We start from the raw sequence: 15,005 nt of genomic DNA, 5'->3' as shown, positions 1-15,005 counted from the left end.
CCGGCCCCGCGCCCGCCCCCAGGGGGGGCCTCCAGCCAGCAGAGGGCGGCGTTGCGGGCGGCGCCTCTCTAGCGCGCCCCCGCGCGCGCTCTCTATGACGGACTTCCGGTTCCGGCCTGCTCCCCTTTGTGCTGGAGAAGATGGCGGCGCGGGCGGGCTTCCAGTCGGTGACTCCCAGCGGCGGCGGCGGTGGGGCCGCTGCCGGAGCCGGTGCGCTGGGACCGGGCACGCCGGGCGGACCGGTGCGCATGGGCCCGGCTCCGGGACAGGGCCTGTACCGCTCGCCGCTGCCGGGAGCCGCCTACCCGGTGAGGCGGGGGAGGGGCCGGCGGGGGCGCGCGGACCGGCGCTGCGCGGGGCGGGGCGGGAGGGAGCGGGGGCGGCGGGGACGGTCCCTCTCGGCGGACACTGGACCCGTTTTCTTCTCTCCGCAGCGCCCCGGAATGTTACCGGGCAGCCGGCTGGCGCCACAGGGCCCTTCCATGGGGCCGCCCGGTTACGGCGGGAGCCCGGCGGTGCGGCCCGGGATGGCGCAGGCCAGCCTGGACCAGGCCCGCAAGAGGCCGGCGCCGCAGCAGCTCCAGCAGGTGCAACCGCAGGCCGTGCCCAACCGCAATCACAAGTAAGGGCCGGTGTCCCCGGGCAACGACGTCCCCGGGCAAGGGGACATCCCTCCCAGGCCGGGGCACAAATGTGCTGCCTCTCTTCCCAAAGGCTCTACGGGGAGAGGTGGGGTTTGGGGGTGTGGGCAGGCACCCCCGAAATTGGAGAGTAAGCGGTGAGCTCTCGCCGAAACGGGGAGTGTGCCGGGCGCGGCAGGGAGCGTCGGGCACTGGGTTGGTGTCATCGTCCGGCTGTGCTTAGCGGCACAAAGCTTTTCTGTTCCGCTTGGCCGGGGCACTCTGCCTTCGTGCTGGGCTTGGGCCGCATCGAGAGCAGTGTGGGCAGCAGGGCGAGGGGGGGATTCCCCCCTCTGCTCCGCTCTCGGGAGACCCCTCTGCAGTGCTGGGTCCAGCTCTGGGGGCACCAACATCAGAAGGACACGGACCTGCTCGAGCGGGGCCAGAGGAGGCCACGAGGATGCTCGGGGGGCTGGAGCACCCCCCTGTGAGGACAGGCTGAGGGAGTTGGGGGGTTCAGCTGGAGAAGAGAAGGCTCCGGGGAGACCTTAGAGGGGCTCCCAGGACTGAAAGGGGCTACAGGAAAGCTGAGGAGGGATTCTTTATCGGGGGTGTAGGGATAGGACGAGGGGTAACAGTTTTAAACTGACAGGGAGTGGATTTAGGTTAGATATAAGGAAGAAATTCTTCCCTGTGAGGGTGGGGAGGCCCTGGCACAAGTTGCCCAGAGAAGCTGTGGCTGCCCCCTCCCTGGAAGGGTTCAAGGCCAGGTTGGACATGGCTTTGGGCAACCTGGGCTAGTGGAAGGTGCCCTGCCTGGGGCATGGGGGTGGAACTGGATGATCTTTAAGGTCCTTTCCAACCCAAACCATTCTATGAGTTTGTGATTTTCATGGCGGCTTCTCATTGGGTGGCTGAAAGGGACAGCAGCTTTCCTGTGCAGCTCCTCTGGGAGAGGGGGGCTTCCAGCAGATAAAAGAATAACGTGGAGCTGCTGGACAAGAGCAAGTTTATGTTACATTTCTGGCAGTATAATGTGATGTGTCAGTAACACTGGTAATTCATCCCGTGATTTAAAATGTGTCTCCTAGAAAAGTCAATCTAAAGCTAATTGAGGGTAGAGTCACTCTGGTTAGGCATTATCTCAGTACGCCCTTTCCAACTTGACTTAACCCTGCTTTGTAAGCTCTCGTAGGGGATGTGAAACGTTCAGGTAATCAGTTAGTCACACTGCTGCAGGGTTTGTCAGCTCTGCAGCGCTGGCGGCCTGGTAGGGGCTGTGGGGAATAAAGAGCCTGACTGTGCTGATGGTAACGATAAGTGTCTCTGAAAATGAGAGCCTGGGCCCGAGACAGGCATCCAGGCTAAGTACTAAGCCAGAGAATAAGCCGTCGTCTTGCTCCCGTCGTGAATGCCTGCAGTTAATTTGCAGGAGGCGGTTGCCGTGTTAATGCCTGTGTGTGCATCTTCTTCCTTAACAGCGCTAAAAAGAAGAAGATGGCTGACAAAATTCTACCTCAGAGGGTGAGTGGCATGTGCAGGTGCAGCCTGGGCTGATACGAAGTAAACTGAAGAAGTGTGGGGGAGCTGAGGGTGATTTGCATTCTTGATTGGCTGCAGATTCGTGAACTCGTACCCGAGTCTCAGGCCTATATGGACTTGCTGGCCTTTGAAAGGAAATTGGACCAGACGATCATGAGGAAACGCTTGGATATCCAGGAGGCTTTGAAGCGCCCCATTAAGGTAAGGGAAGGCTGCGTTCATTATCAGACACAAGGTTTGGAGGCTCTTACTTTAGTTAAGATGGCAGGAGGGCGCTGACGCCTGGGTCGTGTTGCTCTGAGCGTGGCCTGTCAGGAATCTGAATGCTCCAGACGTAGCCAAGGAGTGGAACCAGAAGTGCCTCTTTCCTTGCTGCCTGCCCTGAGAGAGGCAGCTAAAAACATTAAGCTTAGTTTTAGCAGAACACAGCAAGGTAGTCAGCCATTTATTTCAGAATTAACACGGAGACGATGCTTTTTCTCTTAGCAAAAACGAAAGCTACGTATTTTTATCTCCAATACCTTCAATCCAGCCAAGTCGGATGCAGAGGATGGTGAAGGAACAGTCGCCTCCTGGGAGCTTCGGGTGGAAGGACGGCTGCTGGAAGACGTAAGTGTGAAATAACCAACCACAAAGGTGACTTTATGGATCTGGAATTGGCAATTAAACCAGTTTTTTAATGTCTGAGAGCGTAGCTAGGGGCTTGATATCCTCCTTCATCTCTGTTTTCCAAGGAGTCTGATGGTGACGAGACCGAGAGCCCAACTTGGAGACCGATGGGTAACCCCACGGCAGGACATGAGTTATACACAGTTCCTATAGCTATAAGAGTGAATGGTGAGAGCAGAGCAGTGGCACTCGTGTACCCTGGCTCTGAGAACCAGGGCACTTGCGCTGTATGCAATTGCTGAGTGATTTAATTCCTGCAAGCTCATCTTTTAACTCCAGTCTTTCACTCTCTGACTTGGAACTTGATTTTCAAGCACACATTGGTGAATTTAGGTGTTCAGAACTTAAAGGAACGCTGTCATGCACGGTGGCTTTGCTTGAGTGCTGAGACTTGCTGTCCTAACACTTTTCCTTCCTGTGTTGCTTGCAGTCTGCTTTGTCCAAATATGATGCCACCAAGCAGAAAAGAAAGTTCTCATCCTTCTTTAAATCTCTGGTCATTGAACTTGATAAAGACCTGTATGGCCCTGACAATCACCTAGTAGAGGTGAGCTTCTTTTTGCTGTGTTACCTCTGAAAATGGGTTGGTGTTTCAGCAGACAGGGCTTGTGTATCACTTGTAACTTGAGAGGTGGGGATACTTAAGGCTTGAACAAGTGGCTGGGAGCCAGGAGCTCTTGAATTCTTACCTGAGCTTTTTCTCTGACTTGCTGGGGGTCTGAACAAACATATCAACTCTTGTTTCAGGCTGTAAGTGGGAATAAGGTGAACTTTTTCTAGGTGGGTGGGATTTACTGGCAGCCAAGCAGCAGGAGCAAAGGGAACTGAGTATGGGGGTGCTTCTAAATGTCCTCTCCTGTTGCAGTGGCACAGGACTGCCACAACTCAGGAGACAGATGGCTTCCAGGTGAAGAGGCCGGGAGATGTAAATGTGCGCTGTACTGTCCTTCTGATGCTGGATTACCAGGTGAGATGGTGGGAGTAAATTGCCGGGCGAGCAGTGGTAGCTGTGTCTGTGCCCATCTCACCTTTCTGTGCTTTTTGTCTCAGCCTCCCCAGTTCAAATTGGATCCCCGCTTGGCTCGTCTCCTGGGGATCCACACTCAGACCCGTCCCGTGATCATCCAGGCGCTGTGGCAATATATCAAGACCCACAAGCTCCAGGACCCCCACGAGCGGGAGTACGTCATCTGTGACAAATACCTCCAGCAGGTAAACGTGTGGCTGGAACAGGCGACTGTTTCAGCTTTTCTTTGTCAGCAGTCAGCGATCGCTGGTGCTGAGCTGCCCTTCCTTTCCTTAGCCCTGTGTTTCTGTCACAGATATTTGAATCTCAGCGGATGAAGTTCTCTGAAATCCCGCAAAGACTTCACGCGTTGCTTATGCCCCCAGAACCAATCATCATTAATCATGTGATCAGGTGAGGCTGGTCCACTTGGCTTCCTATTTCTGGGAAGAAGAGTGGAAGGGATGGATGAGGCTGGCCCAGGAAGATGGTGTAATACGTTCTGATTCTCAGCAGCAGTTCCCGTGTTGCCTGTCATTGTTTTTTGGCATGAGAACAGCCACCTCTTTTCGTTTACCACATCCCTCTTTTCCACAGGGCACTTCCCGTGTTCGTGCCATCCTTTGCGTTACACTTTTGTAGACAGAAAGCTGCTTGGAACAATCACTTGGTCCTTGTGCCGCAAAGCCATCAACGGAGCTTTGCTGCTTGGTGTTAGCACTGAAGCTAACGCTAGTGTGGCTTGTCCCTGCCTGCATCCTCGAGGAGCTACAATTTGGTGCTTTCTTGAGCTACTCACTTATTTCGGCGCCTTGTGTTTGCCCCTAGTGTCGACCCAAATGACCAGAAGAAAACAGCTTGCTATGACATTGATGTGGAGGTGGATGATACCTTGAAAACTCAGATGAATTCCTTTCTGCTATCCACAGCCAGTCAACAGGAAATTGCTGCTCTGGATAACAAGGTAGGAAGAGCTCCTGCAGGTCTGCCCTCCTCCTGGCAGGGTAGGATTGTGCCTCTGGAGTGGGTGAGCCCGGAACAGGCCAGGAGTTCAGTGTTGCTCAGTTGTGCGTTTGGAAGCTGGAGTGGGGTAAGCCGTGCTTACAAAGAGATGGCTTTACCTGGAAGCGTAGTTTTAAAGCAAATGGTCAGTGGGAAAATTGGTAATAATTAGAACAGGAAATTGGGAATTCAAAATCCTGTCTGATGGTCTAAGTCAACCAGGGAGTCTAAGAATTTGCCTTCATGTGTTGGGTGTCCTGATGTTTCTGTCTGACTCTTTCCCCTACTCAGCACTTTAGTTGCTGTGCTTCTCTCCTTCAGATTCATGAAACAATAGAGACAATTAACCAGCTGAAGACCCAGCGTGAGTTCATGCTGAGCTTTGCCCGAGATCCTCAGGGCTTCATCAACGACTGGCTACAGTCCCAGTGCCGGGATTTAAAGGTAAAAGCTTTGACTTGTGTGGAAGGTGGATCCAGTCACACGCTCCCCTCATTATAACCAGCTCCCACAGAGAGAGAGAGAGAGAGGCAATTTCCTGCTCAGAAAGCAAGACTAGAATTGGAGTCAAGCGTAAGAACCTGACCTGATTGTACTGAAATTTCTTTGAGGAGAGGGGAGGGGGTGGGGGTTTGCTCAGCACAGCCAGAGCTTTTGCACTCCCTGAACTGTTTTGTCCTTTGTGCTCTGCAGACAATGACCGATGTCGTTGGGAATCCTGAAGAGGAGCGTAGAGCTGAGTTCTACTTCCAGCCGTGGGCTCAGGAAGCTGTGTGCAGATACTTCTACTCCAAGGTGAGTGTCCCCGAGCAGGGGCCCTGCCCTGTACCCGGTGGCTCGGAGCACCTGTCGCTCCTTGGGGGCAGAGGCTGCCGGTGGGAGGTGGCAGCACTAAGCTCCTCTCGCAGACACCGCTGATGCGTCCTGGTCCCAGCTGAGTTCACCCTTTTCCCGTGTTACTCAGACACCGTGGTGCTGCACCATCAGAGTATGTTAATGCTGCGACTCCGGCTTCTCTTGCAGGTGCAGCAAAGACGGCAGGAACTGGAGCAGGCCCTGGGGATCCGTAACACATAGGCCGCTCCGCTCCTCCCCGGCCAGAAGGCATCACAGCTGTTTGTGGAGACAGAGCTGTTAAAGCTCACAGAACCCCACGCCGGCAGCGAGGCCCGCATCATTACCCATCCTGGCATTGTCCCTGCTGGGGCAGCTCCAGGACACCTGGGGTCTTCTGGGGTGTGGCAAGCAGACGGGCTCCAACGAGCACACATTTCTACCTGGTTTTCTTCCTGACTGTTGCCTTGTCAGTCCCAAGGCTTCCGAGAGCCTCCCCTTGACTCCGCACTGCCCGTAGTGTCCCCAGTAGCCAGTACGACTGCTGACTTGGAGCCTTTCTCAAGTTCAGAAACCACAGCCCGTTCCTCCCCAACTAGCATCTAGTTGTGGCGCACACAAGACCTGGGTCTGGGGAGCCCGGGTCTGCCGTGAGGCGGGAGTTCTGTGGCCGGTCTCTTCCCTGCCGTGTACTACAGCAAGGTGCCAGGAGCCGTAGCGGGCAGGATGCCGTGAGCTGACATACCTCCCTGCCCTTCCTCCCTCGCTTGGAGGGTGCTGCTGCACTGGGCTGCCTCACAGGTCACTCTCCTCCTCGAGGAAGTTACTGGACTATGTAGAGAATTGCTTCTTCCCTCGTCCCTTTTTCCCTGCCCCATTCCCTTCGTGTTCTTTGACAGACTGTCCTAGGCCGGGATCACAGGGGAGAGGAGGCGCTGGCTTAACTGCAGGGATGTGGCAGCATTGAGACTCCTCTGCGCTTCAGAAGCCCTACACTCGGGGTTCCGGCACGCCGTCAGGCTGCTCCCTTGCCCTGTGCCAGGGAGAGGGGCTTCAGCAGCTGCCTGGTGGAATTGTGCCAGGGCGCAGAGGTGTAGGCTCATTCCTTTGGGACAGTTATCCTGTGTCACTTCCTGGGGGGACCGGAGCCTCCTTCGTGTGGGTCTGAGGGTGTACGGGACAGTCTTGGGGCTGGATGCTGCTCCAAGCATATGTGTGTTAGCAGGTGTTTCCACACTGAAGCTCCTGTGGTTTTTAGTCAATTTTTAGGTTCTGGGGCTGCCATAAGGCCTGGCATGGTTCAGGAACGTACAAGTAGATTTTCTCTACTGTGGGGAGTAGCGGCCCAGATGCCTCCTCATGGAATACTAGTACTAGTGAACTAGTGGTCAGGTGTAAGAGAATGGTTTCTCTTAACCTGGCTCTCAGTATTTCTGCTCGGGACTGTAATGCAAATGGACTTGAAAGTTGGTCATATTCTCTTGGAATAGCTGCAAAAACATGTTACTGACGAACCCCCCACATCCCCACACCTGGCTTTGGTGTGGTTGGGAAAGTTGCTATGAATTTGGGAGCCTGGGTGGCCCTACTCCTTGTGTCTGTGTTACTACATGTCTGTGAGTAATAGACTCTCGACTTCCCTTCTCCTTCCCCCCCTTAGGAAATGGCTCCTCTGTGGTACTGGGGTGAAGGTCTTGGTGCTGATGAAGCAGCCCACTGACTCCTCAGGGTAATCACACGTGAAGGATGCTGAGTACTGCGTAGGCAAACATAGCTGTTGCAGAATAACTGCTTTTCTTAACTGAGTATTACGGTTTTTTCCATGGACCAAAATTTTTTTTTTGTACTGTATCCTTGTAGACGTCACCCAGTTTTAATAAAAGCCTCCTGTGAAGGAAGCTGTCCTCCCTCCTTCTGTGCTGACAGCAGGCTTTCTCTCAGCAGCTGCCTTCATTTACTCGCCTGGGAAGGGATAGGGTTATCTCTACTTCTTTTTTTTTTTTTTTTAACAAAGCCAACTGGGTTAAAGAGACGGGGGAGAAAATGTTCTTCATATTTTGGCCTTTTATAGAGAGCCTTTCATGTAAGGATCTCCTGGCTTGCAGAGTTTGCTGAGCCTTTGCAAAGTGCATTTGTGGTAAATAAGAGAAGTAACTTGAGCAAAACTGGAAATCTAGTGGCCGAGCTGCTAATAAAATCTAGACAGCCCCATTTCCACACTTTGCTGCCTCGCAGAATTGTGACAGCCTGTTACAAGCCCCGTGGGAGTCCGGCACAATTTTGAGGAAACTTAAAGTTTACGTGCAAGGGTTTGCAGCTCTGCAAAAGGGACGTTACCCCCTCCACCTGGCCGTGTCTATGGAAGGAGAAATGGAATGCTTTGCAGAAAACCTGAGAGCCCTTGTCCCGGGGAGGGAGCTGCTCTCTGCCCCAGGTCAGGCAGAGCTGCTGCTTGCGGCGGTGGGGTCAGGGCAGGGGCTGGGCCCTGGCGCTAAACCACATGGTTCATATTTCTTAACCTGGGGGGGAAACGGCGCTTGGGGAGAGGGGGAGAATAAAATGTATGCAGGGAAAGGGGGAGCAGGGCTGGGCAGTCACACCTCCCCGTCCTGCTGCGATCTGGGATCTGAGCCATTTCCCATTTGCTCCACGGAGCCCCCGAGCCGCAGGCACCGCCTGTGCCCGGGAGAGCGGCAGCTCCGCTGCCCCGGGGCACGGTGCCCGGTTCCCCCGGAGGTGGGGACGGCGACGGGGGCGGGCCGGGGCCGCCCCTGCTCCCACTGGCCTTGAAATAGCAGCGGCGGGCTCAGCGCTGCGCAGTGCCCCGGCTCCCCGCACCATGGGTGGCAAGAAAGTCTGCGTCGTGGGCTCCGGCAACTGGTGAGCACCTGCCACCGGGCACCCCGGTCCCTCTCGGGGCACGGCGCGAGCCCCGACCTCCCCGGTGCCCCACGGGAGCCAGCGTGAGCCCTCCCCATTTCGCCAGGACCCCCAGTGACCCGGTGCACCTCGGTGCCCACGGCCACTGCTCTGCTCTGCCCACGCAGGGGCTCGGCCATCGCCAAGATCGCCGGCAGCAACGCGGCACGGCTGAGCACCTTCGAGAACCAGGTGAGCATGTGGGTGCTGGAGGAGGAGGTGGGCGGCCGGCGGCTCACTGACATCATCAACACGGAGCACGAAAACGTCAAGTACCTGCCAGGGCACAAGCTGCCCCCCAACGTGGTGAGTGTGACCCGGCAGCGGCTGAGCGCGAGGTGCGGTGCCGAGAGCCAGGCTCTGGTGAGAGGCAGCAGCTCTGCTGGGAGCTGCTGGAGCCCCGGTGTGCTGGGCACCGCGTGCACAGAGGTAGGGGATGCACCGAGCTGCATGGGCCTCGGTTACACCCCCCCAGTGACCTTGATCTGCGCTTGGACGAGCTGCAGCCCTGGCCGCTCTCCGTGCCCACCTTTGCCCCCGCTCTGGCATCCCACAGACTGGGCTTGAGGCCACGTGGCTGCCTCCGTGCTGGCAGCGGCAGCACACAGAGAGCCCGTGGGGCCTGTGCCCCACGGCAGGACCCTGCTGAGCTCCCCGGAGGGACCCCGGCTCTTCGCAGCGCTTCTGTGTGACCAGCTCGGGATGGTTGTGCCCTGCTCCAGCCCCTCTCCCCTGCCAGCCCTGGAAGGGAACCTCAGGGCAGCGACTTTGTGCCCTTCCTTCACCCCAGCCCCACAGGGAAGCCCCTGCTCCCCTCATCCTGCATCGGGGACACAATCACCGCACAACTACAGGCACAAGTCCCTGCTGACAGTCACGCTCTCTTCAGGTAGCAGAGCCAGACCTGCTGAAAGCCTGCGCGGGGGCTGACATCCTCCTGTTCGTGGTGCCCCACCAGTTTATCAGCCAAGTCTGCGACCAGCTCAAGGGCCACATGAAGAAAGATGCTGTTGGGGTGTCGCTCATCAAGGTGTGAGCAGGAGGAGGGAGCCCTCGAGCAGCTCGTCGGGGTGCGGGGCCAAGGGGAAGCCTGGGGATCTGGAGCAGAAACTGGGCTCCAGCATTATGGGGGGGTGTGGGGAGAGTGGGAAGTGGGGGCAGAGTCTTCATGGGGATTTGGAGGAGTATTGATGGAGAAGGGTAAGGGCATGGGGGGATCTCAAGTGCTGTGAGGAGTGGGGTGCAGCTGAGCACCGCGGGGGCTGTGGGGATGACTTGGAGTGTTGCAGTACAGGGAATGATGGGATGTGGGGGTGGCGGGAGGGTGGCAGGTGCTCATGTCTGTCCCTGGTTGTCTCGCAGGGGGTGGACGAAGGACCAGATGGGCTGAGACTGATCTCAGACATTATCCATGAAAAACTGGGAATAGAGATGAGCGTCCTCATGGGCGCCAACATTGCTAATGAAGTGGCAGAAGAGAAGTTCTGTGAAACAACCATCGGTAAGGAGCCAACATCCCTCCTCATTAACAGCCTTCGTTTCTGACGAGCAGGAAAAGGCAAAGGGGTGAGCATGGTGCAGCTTAAACGACTGCTGCCGAGGGTGAGCCAGCCCTTTTTCCCTGCGGAGGCAGCGAGACTCCGTAGGAACTGGATGAACTCACTCACAGGGTTTACGATGCGATTGCTCGCTTCATTAAAAACGGAGTTGTGTGTCTAAGAGCTCCTGCCAGCACGGACTCTGAGCACCGGGCAGTCTGCCTGGCGCAAATGAAAGGGGTGGATGTAAAGATACCCTTTAGGAAGTAGAGTTCTTACCTTCATTTCCTTGGGCTTCAAGGGACGCTCACCTGGATCTCGTGTTATTGCCAGCTAGGGCTGCCTGAAGGTTTAGCTGGTGACTGTTCCTAACATCCTCCACACTGTGAATCATGCGCAGCAGCCAAAACCAACAGAACAGTTTGCTGGGTTAGAAGTTACAGGATTCAAAGTGTATTTTAAACAAAAGCAAACATGCTGTGCAAGAGGCTGCAGAGGCTGGAGAGGTATGAACAGAGCGTGCTAACACTATGAGCACACAGAAACACTCTCACGCAGGATGTTGCAGGATCAGGGAGAACAAACCCAGATTTGCAACCTCTGAAAATGCCTTTCATCTACTGGGCACGTCACTTCTGTCTTGCTTGATGCAGCAGTAGGGATCATCCCTGTCTTCTGGGAATTCCAGGGTTGAACCTTGCTTATCTGCCAGGCAATGTGTGGTTGGCACTTTGTGAACCTGCAAATGTTTAGCAACATCCAACAGTTGGGCAATAGGTTCCTCTCGCTGCAGGAGAGCAGCACGGTCCTACCTCAGGGTCTTCCCCCATCATCTTCTCCCTTTGTCTTATCAGGCTGCAAGAACATACAGCACGGGCAGACGCTGAAGGAGCTGATGCAGACACCCAACTTCCGGGTGACGGTGGTGCAGGACGCTGACACCGTGGAGATCTGTGGGGCTCTCAAGGTGGGTGAGCCACTGGCTGGGGTTTGCAGGTCTTGGTTAGCAGGGCTGCGGCTCTCAGGGGCTCTGCAGGGAGCTCTGGGGAGGAGGAGGCTGCCAGGGGAATGAACCCCCCTGGATATTGCGCTGTGGCTTGCTGAGATGGTTGGGTCAAGGGCCAGGCTTTGGAGGGAACTGCAGGTGCATCCTCTTCAGCTGCTTGGAGCATAGGCAGGGGCAGGCAGGAGCCTGCGCTTGGGGTTACACAGGCAGGTCGTGGGCACAGCAAAGCCCTGAGCTCCATTGGGAACAGACCCCTCCATGCTGCTCTTGTTTTCCAGAACGTTGTGGCTGTAGGAGCTGGTTTCTGTGATGGGCTCGGCTACGGAGACAACACGAAGGCTGCCGTCATCCGTCTGGGACTGATGGAGATGATCGCCTTTGCCAAACTCTTCTGTAAGGGCCCCGTCGCCTCCTCCACCTTCCTGGAGAGCTGCGGGGTGGCTGATCTCATCACCACCTGCTACGGTGGCCGCAACCGCAAGGTGGCTGAGGCTTTTGCCCGGACTGGGAAGGTGAGCAGAGCGGGGAGCAGGCAACGCCGGTATCTGCATCGACCTGCTGAGCAGGCAGGGAGGAGAACCCAGTTAGCACCACGGTAGAGGGGGTGCTCACCTGCTGCCGCAGCCTGGCTCCAGGGAGGGAACAGCAGGTGGGGTCGCAGGGTCCAGCTCCCTCACTGCTGGGTTGTTTCAGACTATCGAGCAGCTGGAGAAGGAGATATTGAACGGGCAGAAGGTGCAGGGTCCCCCGACGTCTGCTGAGCTGCATCGCATCCTTAAAACCAAGAACATGGTGGATAAGTGAGTGCTGTCATCTCTCCTGTCTGCTCTTTCGGGGTGGGGTCGGGACCTTTCCTGCAGCTGCGGGAGGGGAAACCCACCCTCAGTGTCCCTGCTGTTCAGGTCAGTCTCTGCACTGCCCACATCAAACCAGCTGGGCAGGACCGGGCTGTCGGCTGAGACACCGAGCCCCTGTCCTGCCTGCTCCTGCCCGCTGCTCCTCACGTCGCAGGAAGTTGAGGTGCTGCGACTCTGCCAGTCGGGGTGACAGGGCAAGGGGTGACTTTGTTCATCTACCCACAGGTTCCCCCTCTTCACAGCTGTGTATCAGATCTGCTACGAGGGCAAACCTGTCACTGATGTCATCAAGTGTCTCCAGAACCACCCTGAGCACATGTAAGTGGGCTCTGCCTGCGAAACCACCGATCCTGCCGAGCGGAGAGCTCCTGCCCGCACCAACTCGCTCTGCTGCTACAGCTTTGTAAGGAGTCTGGATTTCCTGGGAGCCTTTGCAGAGTGCTGGAAGGGCCGAGGTTCCCTTTGTCAGCCCTGGACACTGCCAGCCTGAGCCTGGCACCTGCACTGAGGCACCTGCTGATCTCTCTCTCCCTTTGAAGGACTCGTTTAAGCTTCTGCTGCTGTCTAGGGTCTGTCCTGAGCGATGCCGAGCGTCCTCTTCCTTTCACTTTCTCTCGCCGTGATGGATTCACCTCTCAGAGGGACTCTGCCAGGTTGCCTTGATCGATGCGCGCTGCGCAGGAGGTGCTGCTTGGGAGGAGAAGCTTTGCTCTTAGCCCCGCGGAGCCACTTTGCATGATGCCAGCCCTGTCCTGCTCGCTGCTGTTGCTTTGGGCTCAGCTGTCTCGTGGAGAAGGCCCAGCTCCCTGCCAGGCTCCACCAGCGTGACTGAAGCTCCTCAGGACTTCCAAAGGGGCTGAGAATCGCTCTTCTTTCCAAGAAGCACTGGCACAGAAAACAGCACCTTTGCCACCCTGTCGTGTGCTGTTCCCCAGGCACCACCACCTGCCCCTGTCCAACGGTACAGCCAATGCTTTGCGTGTGAGGGCAGCCCCAGAGTGAGGCTTTAGAGCTTGTTAATTTAGATTTTTTTTCTCTCTCAATCAAATCTGGCCCCTGCACCTGGGGAATTCCCCTCTTGTCACAGATTTGCCTGTGCTAAATGCCCCCTGACTGCCCCTGGACAGCCTTTTTCCCTTATGGGTTTGTCCTCTGGCTGGCTTTGGCACTGCAGGGACCAACTGCCCCAAAGTCTTTCTGAGCAGCTGGCAGGCTGTGTAACCCTTGACAGTGAACCCGACAAAGCAGTTGGGTCATGTTGCTTTTAGATGAATGATCCACAGCAGCTTTGTGCCTTCTCTCTGGCTTGCTCCAGTCTCTGCCTTAGCCCAGTCTTTGCTTCTATGTGTGGCTTTCGAGGAGCTGAGAAAAGCAGGTTCCACACTTACTTTGCCCGCTGCCCTTCCTGTGAGGGTGCTGGAAGCTGCCCGCCAGCACAAGGGGCAGCAAGGGACATGTGATCCACGGGAGGTACAAGGAGACCTCCAACATCGCAGGAGAGGACAGAGGTCTCGCACCTCGTGCTGTGCCTTTGAAACTTGCCCCTTGGCCGGCCGGGCGCCACGTGCCCCTCTGGTGCTCTGAAGCTGGCTCACTCCGCTCGTGTTTGCTCAGGCCAGCGTGTCCAGCGGTTCACTGACCCCTGGCAGGCCAGAGCTGCTGCAGGTCTTGCTGTCCACCTCCCTTTCAGGTCCTAGTGCCGCTGGGTCTCTGACTAGCAGTGTACTTGATGAACATTTAAAATAATAATAAACTTGGCGAGGAGAGGGGTGACACGCTCTTAGCTCTGTGGCTCCGGTGCATCGTTGTCTTTGGGTTGGTGCCTGCTGGCCTTGCTGAGTGCAGAACAGGGCACTGTCAGTTCCCTCCTGGCTCTGCACCCTTGTGTGCTGTCCCAGAAACAGCAAGAATGCCCCTGCAGGTCACTGTTGAGTCACAACATAACACAGTGTCCCACTTGCCTTTTCTCAGCAGTGGTTCCAGTGTTAAGGGTTGGCTGCAGGACCGCAGAGGGCTGAGATTGCGATGCTGAACTGGGTACAGAATCCAAACTCTTCTACCTGGGGCCTGCAGGAGCCAGGCCAGGACCCCACTGTGCCTCATCTACCCCAGGCCTCCCCTTCTCTGATGTCTTGGCTTCTTGGGGCATGCTGTGTTGTTTTATTCATCTCTTCCCAACTGCTTTTCCTGGACTTGCCCTCTCCCTGTCTTTCTTTGAAATGCATCTCGTACTGAGTGACCTTTCCAGGACTGTTAGCCCTCCGCTCAGCCTCTTGCTAGGGGAATTTAATCTGCTGGCACTGCAGTTGTTTCTGTGCCTTTTATTAGACACGCTTTCTCACTAGGCACCCTACGACCTTTAAATTCAACTGAGCTATCGTACGGAAAGTAGCCAGCATCAGCTTCCTCTAATGAGGAACTTTATTGAGGTTGGAGGGAAGATAAAGGAAGTCCAGCATGTTCCCGCAGGGCTGGCACAACTTCTATTTCCTTTGTCTTGAATTGCTTCAGGAATCCCAGCTCAAGTGTTCGACCATGAGGCTCATAATGGAGAGAGGGTCTCTGAGTCTCCTCCCTCAACACATTGCAGTCTCTCACCTGGGCTTGCTAAACTCTTGCCAGCACCTGCCTGGAGCTGCAGCAGGATCCAGAATTGTCTTTCAGACTCACATTTAGCTGTTAGCTTCTCTGCCGTGGAATTGCCTTGTACATCCCTCCTCATGTGGGTTCCTCTGACACTATGTGCTGCTGGCAGTGGCCGAGTCCCTGCCAGTCCTCCCAGTGTTTGCTGAAGGTCCCAAGTCTCACCTGGGGGTGGCCAGTGCACGAGCCTCTTGCTTTTCGACACCCCGTGCCTTGCACTAGCGCCGGAGTTCATGAGCTATAAAAAGTCTTCCCTTTGCCATTTGGAGTTATGTTCTGCAGCCTCAGCACATCCAGGCACCGCAGGACTCGGCAGCCTTGGGAGCTGCTGCTGTGCAGCAGCCTGGGGAAAGGACATGGGAGAGGGGG

The 15,005-nt window shown here is 56.1% G+C and overlaps 2 protein-coding genes across 3 annotated transcripts; both read left to right on the top strand.

The window, feature by feature from the left end:
- The first annotated feature begins 120 nt into the window (after positions 1 to 120).
- On the top strand, positions 121 to 7,571 carry SMARCD1 (SWI/SNF related BAF chromatin remodeling complex subunit D1). Its single transcript, XM_074807740.1, has 13 exons — positions 121 to 308; positions 435 to 622; positions 2,102 to 2,144; positions 2,241 to 2,363; positions 2,649 to 2,771; positions 3,262 to 3,378; positions 3,697 to 3,798; positions 3,882 to 4,043; positions 4,154 to 4,251; positions 4,666 to 4,801; positions 5,161 to 5,283; positions 5,533 to 5,634; positions 5,863 to 7,571. Exons 1-13 carry the CDS (start codon positions 141 to 143, stop codon positions 5,914 to 5,916), a joined length of 1,539 nt encoding a protein of 512 aa, XP_074663841.1. The 5' UTR covers positions 121 to 140; the 3' UTR covers positions 5,917 to 7,571.
- Positions 7,572 to 8,477: 906 nt separating this feature from the next.
- GPD1 (glycerol-3-phosphate dehydrogenase 1) lies at positions 8,478 to 14,898 on the top strand. Of its 2 annotated transcripts, none has more exons than XM_074807748.1 (9): positions 8,478 to 8,553; positions 8,721 to 8,898; positions 9,482 to 9,622; positions 9,955 to 10,093; positions 10,985 to 11,097; positions 11,415 to 11,648; positions 11,830 to 11,936; positions 12,219 to 12,311; positions 13,965 to 14,898. In XM_074807748.1, the coding sequence occupies exons 1-9, from the start codon at positions 8,513 to 8,515 to the stop codon at positions 14,023 to 14,025; spliced, it is 1,107 nt and encodes a 368-aa protein (XP_074663849.1). In that variant the 5' UTR covers positions 8,478 to 8,512; the 3' UTR covers positions 14,026 to 14,898. The 2 variants fall into 2 exon arrangements, with proteins under 2 accessions (XP_074663849.1, XP_074663850.1); XM_074807749.1 differs by having other exon boundaries at positions 8,480 to 8,553; positions 8,721 to 8,784.
- Positions 14,899 to 15,005: the final 107 nt, after the last annotated feature.

Source organism: Strix aluco, chromosome 27 (assembly GCF_031877795.1).
Source record: "Strix aluco isolate bStrAlu1 chromosome 27, bStrAlu1.hap1, whole genome shotgun sequence".
NCBI classification, from domain to species: domain Eukaryota; kingdom Metazoa; phylum Chordata; class Aves; order Strigiformes; family Strigidae; genus Strix; species Strix aluco.
The sequence above is the reverse complement of the archived record's forward strand: the minus strand, read 5'-3'. Positions and strand labels throughout refer to the sequence as shown.